The sequence below is a fragment of the Amblyomma mixtum genome, chromosome 7 (assembly GCF_055824585.1).
Source record: "Amblyomma mixtum isolate Tamu chromosome 7, ASM5582458v1, whole genome shotgun sequence".
In the NCBI taxonomy this organism is placed as follows: Eukaryota; Metazoa; Arthropoda; class Arachnida; order Ixodida; family Ixodidae; genus Amblyomma; species Amblyomma mixtum.
Genome location: NC_143018.1, coordinates 137,341,201 through 137,363,427, shown reverse-complemented (window position 1 = coordinate 137,363,427; position 22,227 = coordinate 137,341,201). Strand labels below are relative to the sequence as shown.

The 22,227-nt window shown below is 47.0% G+C and overlaps 1 protein-coding gene across 1 annotated transcript; it reads right to left on the bottom strand.

Moving 5' to 3' along the window:
- Positions 1-18,368: 18,368 nt before the first annotated feature.
- LOC149337679 (uncharacterized) lies at positions 18,369-21,941 on the bottom strand. Its single transcript, XM_089554486.1, has 3 exons — positions 21,762-21,941; positions 20,618-20,963; positions 18,369-18,382 (listed from the first exon to the last, which is right to left on the bottom strand). Exons 1-3 carry the CDS (start codon positions 21,939-21,941, stop codon positions 18,369-18,371), a joined length of 540 nt encoding a protein of 179 aa, XP_089410612.1.
- Between the last annotated feature and the right edge of the window lie 286 nt (positions 21,942-22,227).

Genomic DNA, 22,227 nt, shown 5'->3' with positions numbered 1-22,227 from the left:
AACACGTGACGGCGGTGTGATCCCTCAAGAGTGTGTGTGTGCGATTGGTGTCACAGAGAACTTCCTTCCTCGGCAGGCCCGGCCCCCATCTAGGGAACCTAGGGAATGGGAACACTTTAAAACCTAGGCAGCGGTACGGCCGAGGGGCCTTTCATCAGATGGTCTCATCACGTGCTCTCCTCATGCAGCGTTCCAGCAGTGAGCGTCTCGTTACCGAGCTCCCTTGTAAATAATGTAAATTTAATTGTATAACGTCTTCTCTCCATGTCTTTTTCCGCATCCTCGTCTCCGACATCCTTCATTCCCTCTCCGGCGCCCGACCATGCTACATCATCGTTAACAAACTGGGGGCAGCGGTGGGATTCGAAACAACGAACGCCAACGCAGAGATGCGGTCAACGGGACGCTGAGCAGCAGAACGGCGAGTCGGGCGCAGTGCAACGAGCCCTGTGTGTTGACTGGTTGCCTGCAGCGGAACGACTGCGCTGGATTCTTGGCTGCGAGGTTTGGTGAGTGCGGGACTTTCTTCTGCTGAGTTTTGCCAGGCTTTGTTAGGGTCAGAAACAGAGCTGGTAATTGGGGTTGTCGTTGCTGCCGGGTTAGTTGCGGCAAGAAAATAGCGGGCAGTAGAGAAAGCAGCACTCGGAGCAGCCATGGATTTGAAGACGCTGCGCAAACCGAAGTTACTGGAGCTTGCGGAAGAGTTGTGTCTGGATGTCTCAGACAAACTCAGAAAACCAGAACTGTTGAAGGCTATTCTTGCGTTAGTGGCTGAAGACGACGAGCTTGCGGAATGCCTTGAGACCATTGAGGAGAGGGAATTGGCAAAGAAAAAGGAGGAGGAACTAGAACGTAGAGAAAGTCAGGAGCGCGAGAGAGAGCAGCGGGTTCAGGAACGCAAAAGAGAGCAGCGGCAACAGCAACACGAATGACAGCTGCGGGAACTCACGCGTGAACGTAACGCGATCAGCGGAATGAGAGCGCGATCTCGCTTAAATTTTTTCAGAAAAGGCGAAAATTTCAGAAATTCTTGAAAATTTTGAGATAATTTGCAGGGAGGAGCAGCTGGACCAGGGTGATGGGCCAATTGTGTTGATGGGAACTTTACCCTGTGAAGCCGCCCATGTATTAGCGCGGTTGTCTGACGAGGATGCCCGCAACTATACGATAGCTAAAAGTGCGCTTTTGCGGAGGCAGATTTCGAAAGCCAAATTGACGGTAGTAAGCTACACCGCGAGAGTGTCAGGAACCGAGTTAGGAGCTCAGCTCAGTCCCCGGATGACACTGCTGCTGATCAGAAGTGGCTTCATAGGACAGGTTTGCTCCAGGAAAGAAAGGCCACTTTGGCAGCGAGGGCCGATGATTTCGGTCAAGAAGCTAGCGAACAGTGCAGATCCGCAAGCCGTGAGGGCTCCGGTGATAGTGTAGGCACTAAGGCTAGCAATGAGGGAGAGTGCAGATCCGCAAGCCGTGAGGGTTCGGGGGATAATGTAGGCACTGCTAGGAATAAGGAAAGGGGCAAGTGTGTTAATACTCCAAAGCGTGGTAGCAACGTCCTCGATCTTGTATTCGTCTCGAAGCCTGAGTTGTTTAAGTCTCCCTCGTGTACCAGTGGCCTTAGCGATCATAACCTGCCATTTTTTAATTTGTCATTTGCGATTCCTTCCCGCAAGCCATCAATAAAATATATTCGCGACTATAACAAAGCTGATTATGCTCAAATTAACCAGGTTCTAGAAAAGTTTATTTGTCATTTCCGTAACTCTGCTCCCTCTCGAACAGTTAATAGTAGCTGGTTGCTTTACAAGCAGAAAATGCTATCGCTGATGGAGTCACATGTGCCTCTTGTGTGCATACGCGGAGATGCTGATAAGCATTGCTTTTACAATTCTCTTCGAAGATTATTAAAAAAGAAAAAGCGTCTTTTCCGAGCAGCCAAAATTTAAGCCACCGTTTCAAAATGGGATAAATACTTCGAATGTCTCCGTAATTATACGAATCTTTTGAGACGCTCCAAAAAGAAATTTCTTAATAATGATTTGCAAAACGTAATTAAAAATAACCCCCAGAAATTCTGGAAGATTCTGTTGCCAAACGACAACTCGCCGCAGGGTATTATCTTGCGTGAGCAAGATGGCTCGCATGTCTCTGCAGATCTCTGTGCAGATGTTATGAACAATTACTTCTCTTCCGTTTACACTCATGAACCCGTCCTCCATGTACTCAACCATAACAGCTCTCATTTCAGCCAGATGCCCCCAATCTACATTTCTGCGGAAGGCATAGGCAAACTTATCGACAGTTTGAAGTCGTCTAGCGCCCCTGTACCTGACGAGATACCTACCAAAATACTAAAAGGCACTAGAGAAATTTCATGTCAGATATTACAAATTATCTTTAGCCAATCAATTTCAAGTAGTTCGATTCCAAATGACTGGAAGTTAAGTAGGGTTGTTCCGGTTTTCAAGTCAGGTGATCGCTCTGATCCATCAAACTATCGCCCTAATTCATTAACATGTATTGCTTGCAAAATGCTAGAACATATGATATACTCACAGGTTGCTCTTCATCTAGACAAAAATTCCTTCTTCTTTGCCAACCAGCATGGATTGCTTTCTGGTTTCTCGTGTGATACCCAGCTTTACGAATTTACTACGGACCTTAACCTCAATTTGGATTCTTCATTTCAAACTGATATTATCTATCTGGATTTCTCTAAGGCCTTTGACCGTGTCCCACATCAACGTCTGATGTTTAAACTCTCATCCCTCTCTCTTGACCCCTTGGGACTATCATGGATTTCCTCCTTCCTTTCAGACCGCACTCAGTTCACTGTTATTGGCGACCATCGCTCCAAAAATTCCAATGTCATTTCAGGCGTACCCCAAGGCTCTGTCCTCGGTCCACTTTTATTTTTAGTCTTTATAAACGACCTCCCTACAGGCATTTCATCCACAATCCGCCTTTTCGCTGACGATTGTGTATTTTATCGTCGCATCACTAATACATCTGACCAGTTGCTCCTGCAGAAAGACCTCAACACAATAGAAACCTGGTGCGCCACCTGGCTGATGAAACTGAATGTGTCCAAGTGTAAGAGCATGCAAGTCTCCCGAAAACGCTCCAACCTTCATTATTCATACTCATTGAACTCCATGATCATTTCACGTGTAGAATCATACCGATATCTGGGAGCTATTATCACAGACAAACTGAACTGGTCTGAGCATATCTGGAAAATTGTGGCGGACACATCTAAAACTCTTGGCTTCATCAGGCGTTCTCTCTCTTTATCCCCCAGTAACATTCGTAAGCTCGCATATGAAGTATACATTAGACCTAAACTTGAATATGCCTGCGTAATATGGAGCCCTCATCAACAATACTTAATTGACTTACTAGAAAGCATCCAGAATCGTGCAGCTCACTTCAGCTGCTCAAAATATGATACACGGATCAGCGTTAGTGCCATCAAATCATCCATTGATCTCGACTCGTTAACTCATCAAAGGAAGACATTACGGCTGAGTTTATTTCATAATCTATTATACAACCGCCCTGACCTACGACCCTCCCTTCTGGTACCACCTGTACGAACGTCCCGTCGGCTCTTCAATTCCCTGAGCGTGCAGCGTATTACTGGTTCCACAAATGCATTTAATAAATCATTCTTGCCCTTGGCTATTGATGAATGGAATTCACTTCCCGCAACTATTGTCCGTGAGCGTGACAGCTCAAAATTCAGGCAGTTAACATCCGCTCATTTTTCTAAATAAACTGATGAGCAGCAATAGGATTTCATTTTTCTTTTGCTTTACTTTTCTCTAATACACTGCATTTTTTTGTTCAGTACCCGATTGCTTTTCCTTTTTGTGTGTGAATATATTGTTTTGTTGTTTGTTAAAAGTATGCGGACCATAAGTGCCTGTGTAATTTCCTTTTCCTTTTTGTGTGTGAATATACTGTTTTTTTGTTTGTTAAAAGTATGCGGACCATAACTGCCTGTGTAATTTTCGTCTGTTTGTTTTCCCTATATTTCAAAATGCACGGATCATAGAAATGCACGTACATCACCATGCCTCGTTGTGTTTTTTTTGTCTGTATAAATATGACCATGGCCATACTTTCTTGTCCCCCCCCCCCTTATGTAATGCCCAAACCAGGGCCCTTAAGGGGTAATAAATGATGATGATGATGATGAATGCGTTGGTTTTGAGTCCAGAGAAGCATGCACTTTCCTGGAAGGAGGCTGATTGCTGCGATCGAGAACGTAGTAACCAAGGACAATTACGCTACGTTAGCCGAACAGTGGAAGAGCTGATAAAGGAGCATAAGGAAGCACAAATATTGAGGCTCTCAGCCTCTACTGCCGGCCGTATGGTACTATACAGGCTAGGGATAAAGCCGATGTACGACTCTAACTGCAGAGAGATGCTGCCGGTCACAATGAGACAGCGTACTAAAATCCTACCCCTCCCCAAAAACATGACAGTGCAGAGGCATGCAGCTAGGAGAGCGAACCTTTTTCAAGGAATCGAAAACCAATACAGTAGCTACCCAGCTGCAGTTTATGTGAAGGACCACTTCAGCAACAGCGGCCGAAGAAGTCATTGTCCTAGCTCTCAGGGACGAGAGCGTAAGCACAATAATTAATGACTCTAAGATTGCGATCCAGAATTATAACAAAGGCCTGATATGCACTGCAGCCGCAGGTCTAATCAAACACAGCGAAAGAATAAGCCGCGTAGAAATTATCTGGGTCCCCGCACGCGAGGGAAATGCGGGAAACGAGAAGGCGAGCCCATATACCCGAGGTCGAACAAAGAGCGAGGGATCGGGGAGTGTCTCGGAGTCTCACATCAAAGAAACTTTCACTTACCGAGAAATGAGAATGATCTCCGTGAGGCGCGGAAACTGTACCCTGCATCTCACCCGGACCTCACCACACAGCAGGCCAGAAACCTACGTAGAGCCCAAACTGGGGCAGTCATCACCCCATTCTTGTGTCTAAAATTACCACACAATCCATATATCGCAACTGCTTCAATTGTGGTCACATAGCAGCAGACGTATACATCCTATTGGACTGTAAGGAAAATCCACCTGCAAAAGACCTTCTACCGGCTCCCTCTCGGGAGGCCTGGCTTAGGCTCCTGAAGGAGCCTGACAAGAACACGGAAGCCAAGCTTGCGGGCTGGGTGGGAAAGGTCATCGTCCGTTAGGGGGCCATTCATCCCACCCCATTGGCCTTTTAGGTCAATAAAGTTTCTCCAGTCAAATCCAAAGTTAAACAAATTGGTTCGCTCAAGTAATTACTGCCGGTTTTCAGGAACCGCATGCTGCCAAAGTCCAGCATTACGAGTGATGTGTTGGCTGCGCTCGATGTGGCCCGTGATTAACATGATTTTGGGCTGTGTAAGACAAAGCGTGCTTGCAGTGTTTCAGTGGAAAGAGCTGTCTGTTCTCCATGCGCCTGCTCTTGGAAAAGCCAAGCGCAAACATCGCAGTAACACCGTGTAGACCGTACTTATATAGTGCATGTTTTCTTCAATGTCTCGTATATGCGAAGCTTGATAACTCTTGTCGCGATCTCCAATATCGTTATATTGTCGCGAGTGGAAGAAAAAGACGAGTAGCGATTGCGGCGCGGTGGTCCTTCGGTCCGCTAAGAGCGTTAAGGGCGGCGCTAGCGGCCCGCTGCGGGGTAGCGGCTGAGTATCTGGCGGTGTTGTGCTAGCTTGCGGAATTTCGCCTTGTTTTCTGTGCCTGCTCCTGTTATAGGGTGATTGGGCGCGGGACGACGGCTTAATATCTACCTCTTCTCCCGGCCAAGGGCTTTCCCCTTGGTCGGCCTCTCTTCCACAGGACCAGCTCCCAATCGATGTCTTTTTTCGCAGTGGAGTAACCAGCATTCCTGTGGCTTTAGTGCCTGCTGATGGAGGCGCGATTCGCTTGAGCAACCCGGAAGCAGTGCAGGTGGCCCTTCAGACTACATCGCCTCACTACATGCGAATCGCAGATGTGCGGCAGTTCGGCAAAGGTGGGATATTGTGCAGGTCACCGGACAAGGATTGTGTCGCCGACATTTGAAGTGTACCTCCTTCGCCAACCACCCGGTGAGCGCATTTATTCCGCCTCATCTAGCAAGTTCCAAGGGCTTAGTCCGAGGTGTTGACTCTCTATTGAGCCCTTCGGAAACACTGGAGAACCTCTCGTCTGCGGGCGTCATTGCGGTCCATCGTTGCAGCAGAATGGTAGAGGGGGTGAAATACCTATAGAGTCCGTCATAGCCACATTCGCAGGTGTAGTGTGCCCTTCAGAGATAAAAGTGTGGCCACTAGTGTTTCGAGTTGACGCATTTAACTCTCGTCCCCTTCAGTGTCAGAACTGTTGGAGATTTGGCCACAGCGCCAAAGCCTGCAAATCGGGCTCACGGTGCTGTGCATGCGGTGAAAGCCATGCTAGAGAAGAATGCCCTGAACAGCAAGAAAAATGTTGCCTGTGTGGTGGTGCCCACTCTGCCAACTGCCCTGATTGTCCTGCACGAGCTCAAGAAGTGCAAGTTCTAGAGATAATAGATAAACGTCGATGCACGCGACGAGAGGCCTTTGCCGCAGTCAAAGAATGAGCCTCATGTTATTCTAGTGCGGCTGCCAAATGTCCACCTGCAATGGACGCCTCTTAGACACAAGCCATTACCGCTGCGGTTGAAAAAGCAGTGGCGAATGCAATGGAACGCATTATGGAAACTGTATCCACGTGCATTTCACAGGTAGTAGCTACCCAGATGACTAATCTGCTGCAAGCGCACGCCGCACCGCTCTTGTCCTCTATGGTTTCGGCTGTTCCTCCACCATCTGTGGACATCAATAGCGCTCCACAGGGCCAAAGTCAGCATGAGCGACAAACGACTCCTGAAAAAACCCGACCGTCATCACGTCGTTCACCCCGCCCTGAAATAATGCACGTAGTGCGGCTTAAGCCGTATTACGCGCGATGATCGCCTGGACCCGAACTGATTTTCCCACTCCCTTTTACACTGGCCAGCAGGAGTTGCTGGGCGCGTGTGTGGTTTTCCTTTGTGTGCTCTTGCTTCCGTGTTAGCATCGGGACGATGCTTCTTTATAGGGGGAGATAGTGTCGCGAGTGGAAGAAAAAGACGAGTAGCGATTGCGGCGCACCAACGACGACGTTGCTGCTGGTGGACCTGCCTGTTTGTTCTGTGCTCTCTGTCTTCACCCGTTCTCGCCGCCGGCCTGTACGTCAAGCCGTGACAATATCGCGGTTGTTCCCCTCGGCTAATTTCTTGGTCGTATAGGGGCGTCTCCTCGGCGTGGCTTCCAGTTAGACGTTCTGGTAACATTTCCGAGGAAACGTCTTGCTACAGAGATTTCAGATGGGTTTCTGTGGAGACGTCTTCTCGATGATGTTTTAAAGAAGCTTCTTAGAAAACGTCTGTCGACACCGGTGAGACGTTTCGACCTAGCGCAAGACGGCTGTAATTATTCGGAGTTGATTTAAAGCACTTAGAAGACGTTTTGTGTTTTATGGGTTGACACTTTATCGTACCACGTTCTTTGGAGGTCTCTAGTTTTGTATTGATAATCTTGGAAGCCTGACCCTAATAGATAAGAATACGAATGCTCACACACCTTTTTTCACGAGATCGATAATCGGTGCCGTGCAGGACAAGCTGTTGCAACTCATCGCCTCCATGGATCTGCTGTTTCGCACCCGGTTCATTCACTTTGGGGTGCTGAACGTCGAAAATATAGAACATCAAAACACTTTAAAGGACGCAGATCTCAGGTACCTGATGGTAAGGTCACACATGTACCCAGCACTTCTCATTTATCGAAAGTACGCTTTAATAGCAAGTTTTCCTCTGTGCAAAACGCCTTTTCGATTTCAATGCCAGCCAGATGTGTGATTTAACAATCAAGCTCACCTCTTACTGCCCATTATTCTGCTCTCCTCGCGCACTAGTCTCCGTTCCTGATCGGCACCTGCTGTAAGGGGTTCAGAGCCTGCCACTACTAGCGTCAAACGCCGAGAAAGAGTCGAAGTAGTTGTTCGTTTCTCTTTCGCTTCACAAGACGGCGCACCAGTGGCGCCACACAACAGCAAATAGACGAAAATGGATAATCAAAAGTGTCACAGGCATGATCCGCACAGGTTATGTTGGTACGCTTTCCACACTTTACTAATATAGGGTTCTCTATGACGAATTCTTTCTGTTCTGTTTTACTAATTGGTGCCATTTTTCTGGCTTTGTTGCATCATTTTTAAAAGACGCGCTACAATTTTTGATTTTTGCTCAGAGCAATGCAAGAAGTGTAGGCGAGGATGCTAAGGCGAGAAACACGAAGACTTGAATTAGAAGTTTTCTATATTATACAAAGGAAGATCTGACGCACAACCATGGTATAAACAAGATTATAACGTTTTAGGATGAACTCGACGCCTACTTCAGGGGCATTTATGGAAAGTACGCAGAAGGCAGCTAACCTAGCATCTTCACCATTATTGCGTGCATCATAAACCAATGGAGCTGACTCAATGGCTCCTGTTCACGCTCCGTTTGGTGTTCTGCTTGTACCACAATTTCAGGTGCAGCCTCTTAAACGGACTGAGCTCCATGATTAGGCTGGCAATTGCAACAGGAGGGCGGAACTAGACTGAGGAAACAGCGCACTTCAAAACAGACGCTCGTCCCAAATGATTAGTAATTTAGCAGCTGCGCTCAAAAATAATCTCTGGGTGCTCTTTGTGCAAAATGAGCGACGCAGCTGCCACAAGTTGTTCTTCTTCCGCGACAGCTAAAGGCGCCGCCCTAGTATAGGTCAAGTGCACCGGCGACGGGATCCTGCGACCCCGTTTTTCTCCCTCTAAACTCAAGCTGGCCTACGGCACCCTTTTGTGGCGCAATTATAGCGCCCTCGGTCACTCCTCGGTACCGCTCGTATCCCTTACTCATCGCCATGAAGTTTTGCACGCCTCAACCTCTGTTTGAAAATATATTGCCTCTTGCATCCCTTGGCAAGGGCGCAAACGGGTCACGTCTCCTCCTGCGGGCCTCCTCCATCCTTTACCCTGTCTTTTCTCCTTCCTTAGAAGTCGTTGAATTGACCCCTATGGTGCCTTATCGTTAACTACAGCAGGAAAGCATTGGATCGCCACCGCCATCGACGACTTAACCAGATACGCTGGAACGGACCCCGTTCCTTTCGGCTCTGCTTCTGAAATTGCCCATTTCTTTATGAATGCCATACATCTGCACCATGGAGCCCCTCTTGTCCTTATCAGTGACTGCGGTAAGCCATACCTCTCCAACGTCCTTGCCGAAGTTCGTCATGCTTCTAGAACTGAGCGCAGACCAGATTGCAGTGCTATTTATTGGATCCTATTAAGTTGCAATCCTATACATGTATAGCATACTCCAGCAGCCAATACGCTCTGTAGGAGCACGTGAACGGGAATAGAGAACACTGGAAGCTCTACATAAATGTTGTCGGACTATAGCGGAGATAATTGGAAACGCTTTTCGCATCACACTTCAGTCATTATTTTCGGCTCCTCGTGTTTTTGATCGCACCCGCTGCACGAGCACGCTTAAAAAAAAAAGAGAATATTGCACAAACATTGGTATTGCATCAAGTTGCATTGAAACGGATTTCATAGCAGGAAAATGCTGACGTGCGCGGCATGCCATGCCTAAAGCATTATAATAATAGCCTCTCCGAGTGCCACGCAGGATACTGGGCGCAAGCAAACCAAATGGTACGGTATGTCTAAAATGGTACGGTAGTCCCAAATGGTGCGGTATGTGAAGAGTTCGGGCATAGGTATGGTATGGTCTCTAGTGGTTAACCTCCCTGAAGCTGCATGGCGGCTAGTTGGGGACGCCGTAGCGGAGGACTCTGGATTAATATCAATGACGTGGGGCCTTCCACATACACTCGCATCACACACCACACGTACGTTCCCCGTTGCGCCTCCAGGGAAACACTGCCGCTTATTGTAAGATTCGAGCCTGCGACGTTTAACACCTGAGCTCACGAAAGCCACTCAGCCAAGGCTTAGGCCACACGGAGAGGCCTATCTGGGGCCTTGAACGCAGCGCGCCGTATGAAACACGAGTATGATAATGAGGCCTCTTTTGCCTAATGCCTGAATGATCGCTGGGCTGTCTCGTAGCTCACTCCTACAAACGGTAAAACAGCTCACCTGTTAGAATTGTTGAAATGAGCTGAATTATGTTGCCTTACTTATACTATCTCTTATTTCAATTCAGTTCTTTGCGCACTCGTCCTCCGCAGACTAAGGCCAGGCTCCGCGTTATGTCAAGCAACTTCACTGGCATGGTGGGTAAAGGCTCCTGCCGAAAGGGCGGTTCGCTCTCCTCAAGACGATCTAGGAGGGGCTCGCGGCTTGACCGCATTTTGCGGTCGTCTATGTGGCTTAAAAAGGCTGATGGAATTCCTATTGCAGTCAACGTAACAGGGCCTATTTTCATGTCACTAGTCATGTTGAAACAATGTTGTCTCCATTTTTGCCTCAAGCATATATCATTAATATAACATACGTCTGCCACAAGGTTCAACATCTGAGTACCAACTTGAGCAGCGTTTGGAATTCAGCTGGCTACTGCTGCGACCGCGCAATCCTCTCGTAATCGCGCAATCTCTCGTAATTTATTTTGAAGCCACTTGGCAATTTTCTCTGCAGAAAGGTTTGTTTTCGAGCGGCTTTGGAAAGTGTGCTGGCACAACCGCTTTTTAAAAGTGAAAACATAAACCGCGAGTACGCCTCTAAGGTGACGAACCCGCTAAACTAGGCGCTGTACGCAGTGAAGCAGAACCCGACCTCTTCACTGCAAATTATCAAAAGTTCTACAAGCTGTCCATTCTTGCAGGAAATGTCCGTAGCATGAAAAAGGCGCCACAGCTGATCTCATGCAAGTTCTAAGCATTTTAGAAAAACATTACTGGTCACAAGATCGAAATGAAGTGTCTGAAGGGTGGGTGACAAAATCTCGCGACCGGGAAAATGTGAACACGACGCTGCGCAGTGATCTTCAACATGCAGATGGCCCGAGCGTTCGGGGGTGCACGAATGCATATGGAAATACGTGGTGGTGTCGTGGCGTGGGGTGTCGACCTGTCGTCTTCAATGAACCAATTTTGTATTGCCTCTGCTACCTCACTCACCGTGGTAACTTTACATTGCGTCAGGCTGTCCGGTGCAGTCGAGGAAAGTTTTCCAAAGCATCCTGCTTACCAGACTACAACACACTGCTGTTGAAAATATGCTGCGAACAGTTTTTGCATTCCAAAAAACCGAATGTCCACGACAGAGAACTTCAGCGAAGTTGGCCACACACGCTGCCAGTCGCCTTGAACCGTGTTTGTCCGCACCACCGGGACTAGGCCCGTGTTCCCGTTTTTTTTCACCCTGGTCTAACATTCATTCCTAATGGATTGCTAATATCATTTCTAGAGGCTTCTTAGTTGCAACGCCAGTTGGAAAGTGTATGCGATGGGGAATTACACCGAGTTTTATTCCACATCTCTGGCTGTGTATTCTGGAATTCGTTTTTGGCCACAGTAGCCAGGCTTCCCTGCAAGACTGCAAGCAGCCGTTTGGCACACGTGGACTGATAAGCAGCAATGGAGATTTATTCAGCTTGTTCTCCACCAGCAGGATCATGTATATGCAACTTTTTACATATAAGAAGCCAGTGCACTTGCTAAAAAGACGAGAAGAGATTCAAGGAATAAAATTTATTCCATCTATGATGCCGCACATAGCAAGATGCACGGCACTTGGAGGCATCGAAGTGATGAGTGACATCGGTACTTATTCTCGCACTCTTATTGTAAGAGAATTGTTGCAGTGTCTTAAAAAAATTGCTCGCCAAGCCCTTGCACGACGCCCTCGCGGTACGTAGAAGCTGCAAAGATGCATGATGTGATCATGAGCTAAGTACGGCCATCGGAGGAGTAATACGAAAACTTTTTAATAACAGTGAAATTTGTGTCCCAGAATGTGCAAAATCAGATACTCGCAAAACATTTTCATAAAATAATTTGTAAATGGTGCTGAGTAACTACCGCCACAATAGTTGCAAAATGTGGAATCGAATTGGCCAAATTTGCTTTCCAATGAATGGCTGATTTAAAATCTTTATTGGCCGTGTCACAGTTGAAATGCACATATTAAATGTCACAGAAGGTGATAAATTTAGTTTTTTACTGAAATGAATGTATATTTAGAATTGAGATCAAAATTATTACTGTAAATTACGAGCTGGTTTCTTATTTTTTATTCAAGTAAAATAATCGCACAGGCGATAGCATATGTTCCTCATGGACGTGAATACAACTTGGAAGAAAGTTTTTTCTGAATGGGATAAAATATTGCATGCAAAGACGGCTTCTGCAGTTTTGCGAACTGCGCTGAAGTGAGGTGACTAATGGCAGCTTTGTACAGAAAAAAGTAAGCATTTCATCTACGTTGCTTCGCCATTTTTTAACATGGGAGATGGAACAGTCACTTGTGATTCACATGAAAGCACTCTTCTGATAGTCAATGGGCTATTAATCAGGGGCAACTTGGGGTGAAATCTATTGGAAACAGGAATTCCGCATTATCTGGTCTGCCTGCAAGTGGCCAAGGCAAAGGGACAGGGTACGGAAATATTACACGCGCCCTGACAGGCCCGCTGCAGTGGATCTTGCTTGATTCAAACGAAATGTCTTAAAAGAAGGGCTGTGCAGGAGCTTATTTATTTTCAGAGTAAAAGTTGGAAAATGGGGAAAAGTTCGTAACTTTGTTCATTGAAAACGCCTTTTTTGCAATGACAGAAAAAAGTATACTATAGATAATCTTCACAAAAGAAAAATATTACTATTTCAAATGCCTTTTTAGATCGAATTAAAAAAGCTGTAAAAATTGAAAACCCATTTCCGCCAATGTAATGCCCCCTTGCAGGCCTTAGAGGTACAAATTACAAAAATAAAAAAATTCCATCCTATAATTGTCGGTGCATTCTGCAAATATATAGCAAATTGCATTGTGATGCGACATCAGTAATTGAAGGAATGGTGCAAGCTGTCAGCTTGCATGAAAAAAAGGACAAAGAACGAAACAGGGATGCAGCTTCCTGGGAAACGAAAAAGATCGTTTCTGTTTTTTTTTTCTCTGGGCTCTGTGGCGAGAGCATTCTAAGCATCAAGTTTCGCTGCATCGTGCAGGACATACAATACTGAGCAAAGACGCCGCTTTTGAAAATTGCTGCCTTGGTGAACGCATCTTACCTCTGCTCATGCTTGGATAACTTAGCGGGTTTACATCGCAGTTTTCAGCAAGTTCGTGTCAAGCTTTGATGCGGTTGTTGGTTATGAAAGACAACTAATTGGAAGTAACGAAACAAGTACAAATATTCAAAAGAGATGCTTCAAGAAATACCAAGTTTTAAAATAGCAGGGACATCATTGGATATGTCATGGAGTGGTATGGCCAGTGCATAGAAAACATCGGAGATATAGGGTCATTGTTGGAGGAGCATTAAAGCGGCATTGCCAATATGGTGGGGCAACATATAAGTAGCCATAATAGCAAGCGTAAGGAAGTGGCATTGGATATATGGGGGCAATAGAGAACAAGTGGGGCCATCGCCGGAGGTCTAATAAGGTGGCATTGCCAATGTGAGGGCAATAGCACATAATAAGGTCATCGTTGGAAGCATATGCTTTGCCATTATGAGGCCACAGCGGAAAAGTGGCGCTATCGTCAGGGGTGTAGTGAAATGGCTTCGCCAGTATATGGCGAACGCACGAGGTTCAATAATATGGCGTTGCCAGTTTGGGGAAACAGCCAACAAAGCGTAGCCATGCTTGGGATATTCTGACAATCACGTCATTAATGGTCCTATATAAGGCCAGGCATAGCCAACAGGCTGCCAATATTGTGCTGATTATTCGTGCTGTCTGGAAAGTGATGTCGAACCAACACCTCAGGGGGCTGTGCAACCGGCTCTAAACAGCCTAAATCCGCGATGGATGCAGTGTGCTGTTTCCAGCCATAAGTAAAGGTGGAAGCGAATTGGGTGGAGAAATAACCAGAATGAAACAGTATACATTTCAATGAAAAGAAGCGTGTATAAATGGGACGCTCATAATCGTTTGTCAGAAAAATGAGTGCATCTGTCACCATCTATAAGCCGTTCGTATGCACCGTCTTACCCATAATTTATTTTCACTTATCACCTACTCTCGGCGACGAGAATGGTCGGTTCTTCGCAAGGGGTTACAATTATTGGTGATGCCATTGGACACCATATCCAGCAATAGCCCTGTCTTGACGTTGATTTCCAAAAATTGGCAATAGAGCATCAGAAAATGACTGACCAACGCTGTGTTTGACCTGGAAGACGTTGGCGAATACTGTCTGGGCACTTCTGATGGCTAGCCAGGATTGCTAGATCATGGCATACGTTGAGGAATGTTGTCCGGGCAGTTGCCAAGGCTAGCCAGGATGGCCTACATGATGGGATATGGGGGTCAGAAATCATGACAAGTATCCTGTAGACCCTGTATACCCTGTGAATACCCCAGCAACACAGCTAACCGGCCCAATATCGGAAATGTACTGGCGAAGGCTGGTCCTAGAAAGTACCACATTAGAGCCATTCATTTCTAATATTGCGCCGATTATCTGTGCAGCTTTGGTACATTGTACTGCCTATTGCGATGGGCATTGAGAATTACGCTGGTCAATATTGTCCCACGAATTTTGATGGCTCCTGGGCGTTGAACATCAACTGGCTTACATTGGTCGATATTGCCCCGCCGATCATAATGGCTTTTTGGTAATGTATATGTTGGCATACGTCACCCGACAATGTCCTGCCGGCATAAATGGGTAGGTAACTTGACATACATTTTGCCATATATTGGCCAATGCCGTCCACCGAGTCCCAATCATATCCCAACACTGTATGCACCATGAACTCAATGTTGCTCAGGCGGTTGAAATGGAGAGCTGACCTTGCATATGTCTTATCCTGCCGTTTTCGATATTACCTGTTCAGTTACGCCAGATAGGCCATATTTGATATATCTAGTCATGCGCTGGTCAATACTGTCCTATCAGTAACAATCCAAAGCAGCAGCTCTCACACTGCGTGGCTACAGCTCGCAGCAACTCAACTGCCAGGTTTACATAAAGCAGAGCAGAAAAAATGAAAAGTTTAGAAAAGGTGCGAGGAAATTATAAAAGTTAGCAAGAAAAATGAAGATGCATGCACTTTTATATCAAAAGCAATTCAGTCTCGTTTCTTCATTTTTACACCTTTTTTTTAATTATACAAAGGTGCATGTTGGATTTGCTGCTTTGGTTTGCAATCAGCGTTGCACCTCTCTTCCTACGGCGAATGTTTATTTTCCGGCGAATGAACTATGTCTTTCGGTGATTTACTGCGCCAATATGGTATATTAAAAACCACTTATATTGTATATCTCCGCGTTCGGTCAGTATAGTGCTATCTTTTTGCCAATATTTAGAGTGTAAATGGCAGCCTTAGTGGATCTGTGCATGTATGCCTGTAGAAGCTCAGAAATATAATAGTAATTAGCAAAGTAATATAAGAGAAATGAGATATCTGACAGACGAAACGAAAGTAAAACTTTAATTCTAACAATTACATAGCTAAGCCATGTGTGGTTTGATGGCACAGGCTACACCGGTGAATCGTGGAGGTAGCAAGAAATTAACAAAATTCTTTTCTGTTCCGCCTATGCATGCATTACTTTGTGTGCTCTGTAGGCAGATGACAAAGATACAGAATCTCCTGCTGATCGGGTGATAAAAGTGAAGAAACAGCGGTCTAGCATCTAAGCGACGAGGCAATGGCGCCTCACTGTCGGCACTCCATGTTTTTATTCGCACCCGGCGATTGCAGAGCCACCAAATCCGCCAGAGAAGATCAGTGTTCGTTCATAAAAATGTAATCGGGCATGCTCTTTCTTCACGGAAGAGGTCTCAGACTTAGGATTTTGGGAAAATTTAGAACAGCGGATGGCGTGTTTGTTGCTGCCGCCCCTTCATTTGGGCTCTCCTGCCGGTGGGTGCTCGAGAAGCTACAGGTTTGAGCTAGCATGGCATTGGCCTAAAGAACATAATGAAACAAGCTACTTTGTAGTCTTTTACGCCTCTTTCTAGAGACTTGTTTCAGTAGCTTTAATGAAAAGCGGGATGGGTTTTTGTGCTCTTTAATTTTTGAACATTACTGTACCCCGAAACGTCACATTTAGGACGTTTCTTGCATTTCCATCTAATCTATACCAATAAAACGCGGTATAGTTTTGAAGCACATGGATGCTTATCTAAACTGAAAATTGAAGACGCGGCGGGTATTTGGGAATAAAAAATTTATTGAAAATAGCCGCATTAAAAAAATTTGCCGTATGTGCACAAGTATGCTTCTAAGTATACTGCTTCTAATCTACTTCCGCCCTGTCTCCACAGAGTGCAATCTCTGCGGGGAATCACAGGCCACGACAAAGTGCATCCTCTTCGGCTTCCCTGCAAATCGTCCCCCGCAGAGACAGCCCGCCATGGGAACATGGGAGGAAGGGATTTCCCATCTTCGCTGTTTGAACCGGGGTGCAAGTGTGATGGCCCTACGTGGCCTGGATGCATGCTCGTAATGGCAGGGCTCTGCGGTGGCCCTGAGCCCTTGAAGGGTACAAATTCGCTTGCATAATAAAGTATTCCATCCATCCATGGACGCTAAAGAAAAGGCTTGGAAACGGTTTGGACAGAATGGTTAGCAAATTAACGGAAAGCAGCTTTAATCTTAACAGGCAGAAATAAAGTTAGGCAAGGTTTAGCTACAGTTATACACAAAGGTCGAGCGATTGAATTTTATAATTGCCGGGAGCAAATTTCGGGGTCGCCATCATGCCGGGCATCCTGAGTTATGGTTGGACATCCATTTTGGTTCAAATCGGCTAAGGTAAAGTTTGGGAAGTGGCCCGGGCAAATTTTCAAAATAACACGGACACATTTGGAGCTGGGCATCGTGTTGGGCGCGGTCAGTTATGATTGGACTTTTATTTTGGTCCAAATTAGTCTAAATCGGCAAGGGCAAAGTTTCGGATATGGCTGACGTCAAATTCAGGCAATCTTACGAGTTAAATTTCTAGGCTGCCATTGCGGTGGGTGCGCTTACTTTATCTTTGGGCATCGACTATCGTGTAAATCTGCCAAGGTCAAATTTTGAAGTTGGCCGGGCCAAATTTAAATCATGTCAGGAAAGGTCGAATATGGTTGGGCATCAATTTTGGTCTAAATCGGTTGAATGTGTCATTCTTTCAAAGTAAACCTATTGCTATAGTGCACTGCTCAAAATTAAACCAAGGTCAGATCAGGCATGGAATGGTTAGCGACTATTGCTCTGAGTGGGGCAACTGCTCTAAAAGGGCAGAATGGGTCCGGGAATAATCGCATCCTAATGACATCCTACTTGAAGTGAACTAGAAGAAATGCTCACTGGCAGGCATGAAACGTGATAATAAGATGAATGATAGGCGACTAAGGTAGCGAACTCATTCCAATATAGTCAAGCGCAGAAGATTGCTGCGGAGTGTGACTCGGGCGGTGCTCGGTTTTCCTGGTGATTGGAATCTCCGGATTCTTACCCAGAATCCGAAATAGATTTTTGCCGAAAAATTGTAGTGGAGGGCGATCTGCCACTCTGGCTGCTGACGTGCTTGACCACTCTTCGTAGAATCTCCTTGTTCGAACCGTGATCGCTACAGACATAACAAAGGCATGTGATAACATAGTCTGATACATCATTCTTGCCTCCTTCAAACTCTTGGTCTCACTAAGCGGTTTCGTCACTCCAATCGGGACTTTTTATCAAGTCGAACCTTCATTGCAGGTGACTACAGCAAGCCCTTTGGTAACTTCACCTCTAACCCCTGGGCTCCGTTCTCACTTCCACATTATATTAATGTGGTCTTTATTCCTCTTGTTCGAGCCCTAGAGACCATCGCTTCTCTCCGCGTGCTTGGTACGCCCATAAATAAACGTTGTATTGCTGTCACCGAGATACGTCTATCCATCATTCGGTTCTTCAACACACGTTAAAGAACCACAGGTGGTCGAAATTTCCAGTGTCCTTCACTATGGCGTCCCTCATAGCTGTGTCGCTTTGAGACGTTAAACCTCAATAAACCATAAACCATCATCGAGCACAATTCAGCAATGTTATTTGCAGGGTCGCCAGAGAACACACCTGTTAGTCCGCCGTCGAAACGAAGAAGTGCTTGGATCTGAGGTCGTTGACTTTTTTATGTTCACTGCAGGAAGCCTATGAATATGGTAAGGTCCTGAGAACACAGCCGCAGGACTACGAAGGTGACAGCCCAAGTATACTACGTGCGTTCAGCAGCACTCGAGCAAAACATGATCCTTTAAGGGCAACTGCACAAGTTTTAGAAATCGACGAGCTTTATGGGGACGAATGCCTGAAACTTTCAAGTGGTGGTGGTAGTGAAAACTTTTAATTTCTGAAATAGAGTTTGGGAGCCACAGAGTGGCCCCGCTACATGGTCGGCGTCCCTAGTCCGGGACACCGCATGACAATGCCCCCTCTCTCGCCCGTTTCACCAGAGCCCTTTGGGACTCATGCGAGGAGCAGTTGAGGAGGGCAGTCTCCCATGCCTCTCTGGAAGGGGTAGGGGAAGGGGGGAGGTGGGGATTTTGAGTACATGCCCACACCATGTGGAAGATATCACAGGTCTCCCCACAGTGAGGGCATGCGTCACCATTTCAAATGCTAGCCCTAAAGAATTTAGCATGCACTTTCAGGTAATTCATGCTAAATTCTTTAGGGCTAGCATTTGAAATGGTGACGCAAACGCTGATTAAAATCCCGGTGGCATTCAAGTTTCTCCGCAGCACACAGCGCCAAATGGGAGGGCTCATGATGATGTCATCGAAGGTACCCGTACATTTCAAAGCGTAAGCGCTTGCTTTGAAATAAAAAAGCCAACGCCAAAAAAGGCAAAGAACACCGAGAGTTGTGCCGCCGCGGTGGCTCAGTGGTTATGGTGCTCGGCTGCTGACCCGAAAGACGCGGGTTCGATCCCGGCCGCGGTGGTTGAATTTCTATGGAGGCGAAATTCTAGATGCCCGTGTACTGTGCGATGGCAGTGCACGTTGAAGAACCCCAGGTGGTCGAAATTTCCGGAGCCCTTCACTACGGCGTCTCTTATAGCCTGAGCCGCTTTGGGACGTTAAACCCCATACACCAACCAAGCAACACCGAGAGTTGTTTGCCAGAATCAAACGAAGCACGGCAACATTTGGTTGACGGCAGCGGCAATCTGAAATGTTTCCTTCCGTGACGTGACACCGAGTTTCCCGCACTTCTTCTGCGCTATGAGGAGAAGCCTAAAATCCAACCGTTGATTACGTCACTATTTTAAATACAAACGGAAAAGCTCTTGGCTTGCTTTACCTACAGCCTATAAAGATTTGAATCTTTGAATATCGGGCAGTTCTCGAGATGTGGTGCAGTTGCCCTTTAATGCGTATGAGGAGCCTTCCTGCAGTGTGGATTCGGAGCCCGTCGTGGATGAACCTAAGTTTAATCATGGTGGCTGCAGAGAGTCCACTGATGGCAGTGTCGTCTCTCTTTACTACGAAGTCGGTAACCTTCCAGCAATGAAATTCTACTTCAGTGTGGGTCGTTGCCATCAAAATGCACGCTGGCCTCTGAGTTGAGTCAGTGCTGCGTCGCGTATCGAAATATGGCTCGCGCATGTCGTCGTAGTTTTTCTTGTTTGCGTCATTTGAGACTTGCCTCACGTCGCTTTCACGCTAAACTGTGTGCGGTGTCATCGCAGTGGGATCAGGCGTCGCCATTCGTTTTCCTTGGTGAAGAAACTAGGATACTCAGTCCTCGGAAGTCGCAAATCATGCAAGGTTGTATCACGGTCCGCCGAGAGTGCTGTAGCATCCACTTTTGTGACGCATTTGACCAAGCAAACTCGAACCCGATGACTGCCACAAGACATCGCAGGCACAATTCGGATCTAAAGTGTGTATTTGCAGAGCTCGCAAGTCCACTCGAGACAAATGGGATCGCTACAGTACTCAACACTCTTGTATCGATCGCTTCATGCAGAGACGCGACACATCAGTAGCTAGGCCAGAAAAGACGCCCGGTCCTTTATTGCGCAGAGATTTATAGCTGCGGCTGCAGCGAGGGAAAGGGAAAGGAAGAAGGGGCGTTGACATGTTATCAGGCCGCTTGCTTGATAGCCACATCTGATACATCTTCTTTCCTCTGTGAAAAGATCAGTTTTGACAATGCTCTAAGAAATTTGCCGAAACTTGTGATCATAAGTTAGCCGTTTAGGCTCCATGCGTGGCCGGGTTGTCCTGCGTGGAATGGCTGGCATGGTTGACCCAGCAGCTGCACCTGATGCTGTGAGCTGCGTGCTTGTGGCAAGTCCATCACGTGGCAAGTCCATGCTTGATCCACCAGCTGCACCTGATGCTGTGAGCCGAGTGCTTGTGGCAAGTCCACGTGGCTCACCCTGGCCATCGGCGGTACCAGGACTTGAAGTTCTTCTAGCCTCGGAGCGGATGTCCGCGTCGTCGTCGCTGTCATCGATGACGTTGTAGTGCTCTTGGGTTCGCAGCAGATGTTGCCTATTACGCCTTAGAAGACGGTCGTTGTCCATTCTCACGATGTGGGATCGTGGAGCCACCTTCTGGAGAACCATCGCTTTGCGCGACCATTGGCGGTCGTCCCGAACTCGCACCGTGTCTCCTTGCTGCAGTGGAGGCAGTAGTTTGCCCTTGGACGACTGGCGGTGCTTGACTACCGGGCGCTCCTGTTCGACGCTGCATTCAGGCAGAGTAGTGCGCAGCCGACGACCCTGCAAGAATTCTCCCGGTAATTGTCCGTCCTCTAATGGGGACGCGCGATATGATAAAAGACCCATCCAGAAGTCGTCACGAGACTCTGCAGTTTTCTTCATAATGCGCTTCACTATTTGTACTCCTTTCTCGGCCAAACCATTAGACCGCGGAAATTCAGGGCTCGAAGTAATATGGACAAAGTCATAGCGCCGTGCAAACTCCGCGAACTCTTGGGAAGCAAACTGAGGTCCGTGTCGGTACACACTTGGGCAGGAATTGCGTACCGCGCAAAAATAGACGCAACCTTTGTAACGACTTCGCGCGCAGTGGTGACGGCGAGTTTCTCAGTCTGGAAAGTTTGAATGCGCATCAAACACCACTACGTACATGTCACCAGCGAAATGAAAAAGGTCGATTCCCACCCGGTGCCATGGCACCTTGGGTGTTGGCCACAAAATAAAAGGCTCAGAAGCTTGCTTGTAGGCGTACTTTTGGCATGCGCTGCATTTGCGAATGAGCGTTTCAATGGCACTGCCCATTCCTGGCCAGAAGATCAGGCCCCGAGCTCTGGCTTTACTTTTATTCAGTCCAAGATGTCCCGCGTGCAACTTCTGCAGCATCTCCACTCTCATTGTCTTCGGTACGACAATTTTGCATCCTTTCAGCAGTATTCCATCAATTTCCGATAGTTCTGCTGCAAATGGCTTTAACTCTCCTTCAATCTTGGTTCCTTGTGCCACCTGCTCCAAGACTTTGCTCAAGTATGGATCCGCTAAAGTCTCACTTTGCAGGCGCCGTTTTGTTGGTGTGCTTACTATGCTTGAGAGGACCTGTACAGCATGAACGTCGACGTCTTCGGTTGACTCCAGGACGGCACGGACGGCAGGAGCACGGGACAGCATGTCCGCCAACAGCACGTCCTTGCCAGGAACAAACTGTAGTTCGTAGTCATAACGAAGAAGACGAATAAAGAAACGCTGCAGCCTTGGTGGCATATCTCCTATTGCCTTTTTCGCGATTGCCAGCAAAGGTCTGTGATCCGTTTCAATGACAATCTTGCGGCCATGTACCAGCTGGTGAAACTTTTCGCATGCGAAAACAATGCCCAGGGTTTCTTTCTCGATTGCGAGTACCGTGTTTCGCTATCGGTGAGCGCTCGCGAAGCGTACATGACTGGGCGCCACTCACTGCCATGCTTCTGCAACAATGCTGCGCCTAACCCTAGCCCACATGCGTCAGCCGAAATTTTGGTTTCTTTCTTCGCGTCGAAGAAGGCCAGCA

Coding starts and splice junctions, on each gene's coding strand:
- LOC149337679 (XM_089554486.1), bottom strand. CDS start 21,941: ATGCCACCAAGGCTGCAGCGTTTCTTTATTCGTCTTCTTCGTTATGAC. Junction 20,964..21,761: donor TACAGGTCCTCTCAAGCATA/GTAAGCACACCA, acceptor GAATTCTTGCAG/GGTCGTCGGCTGCGCACTAC.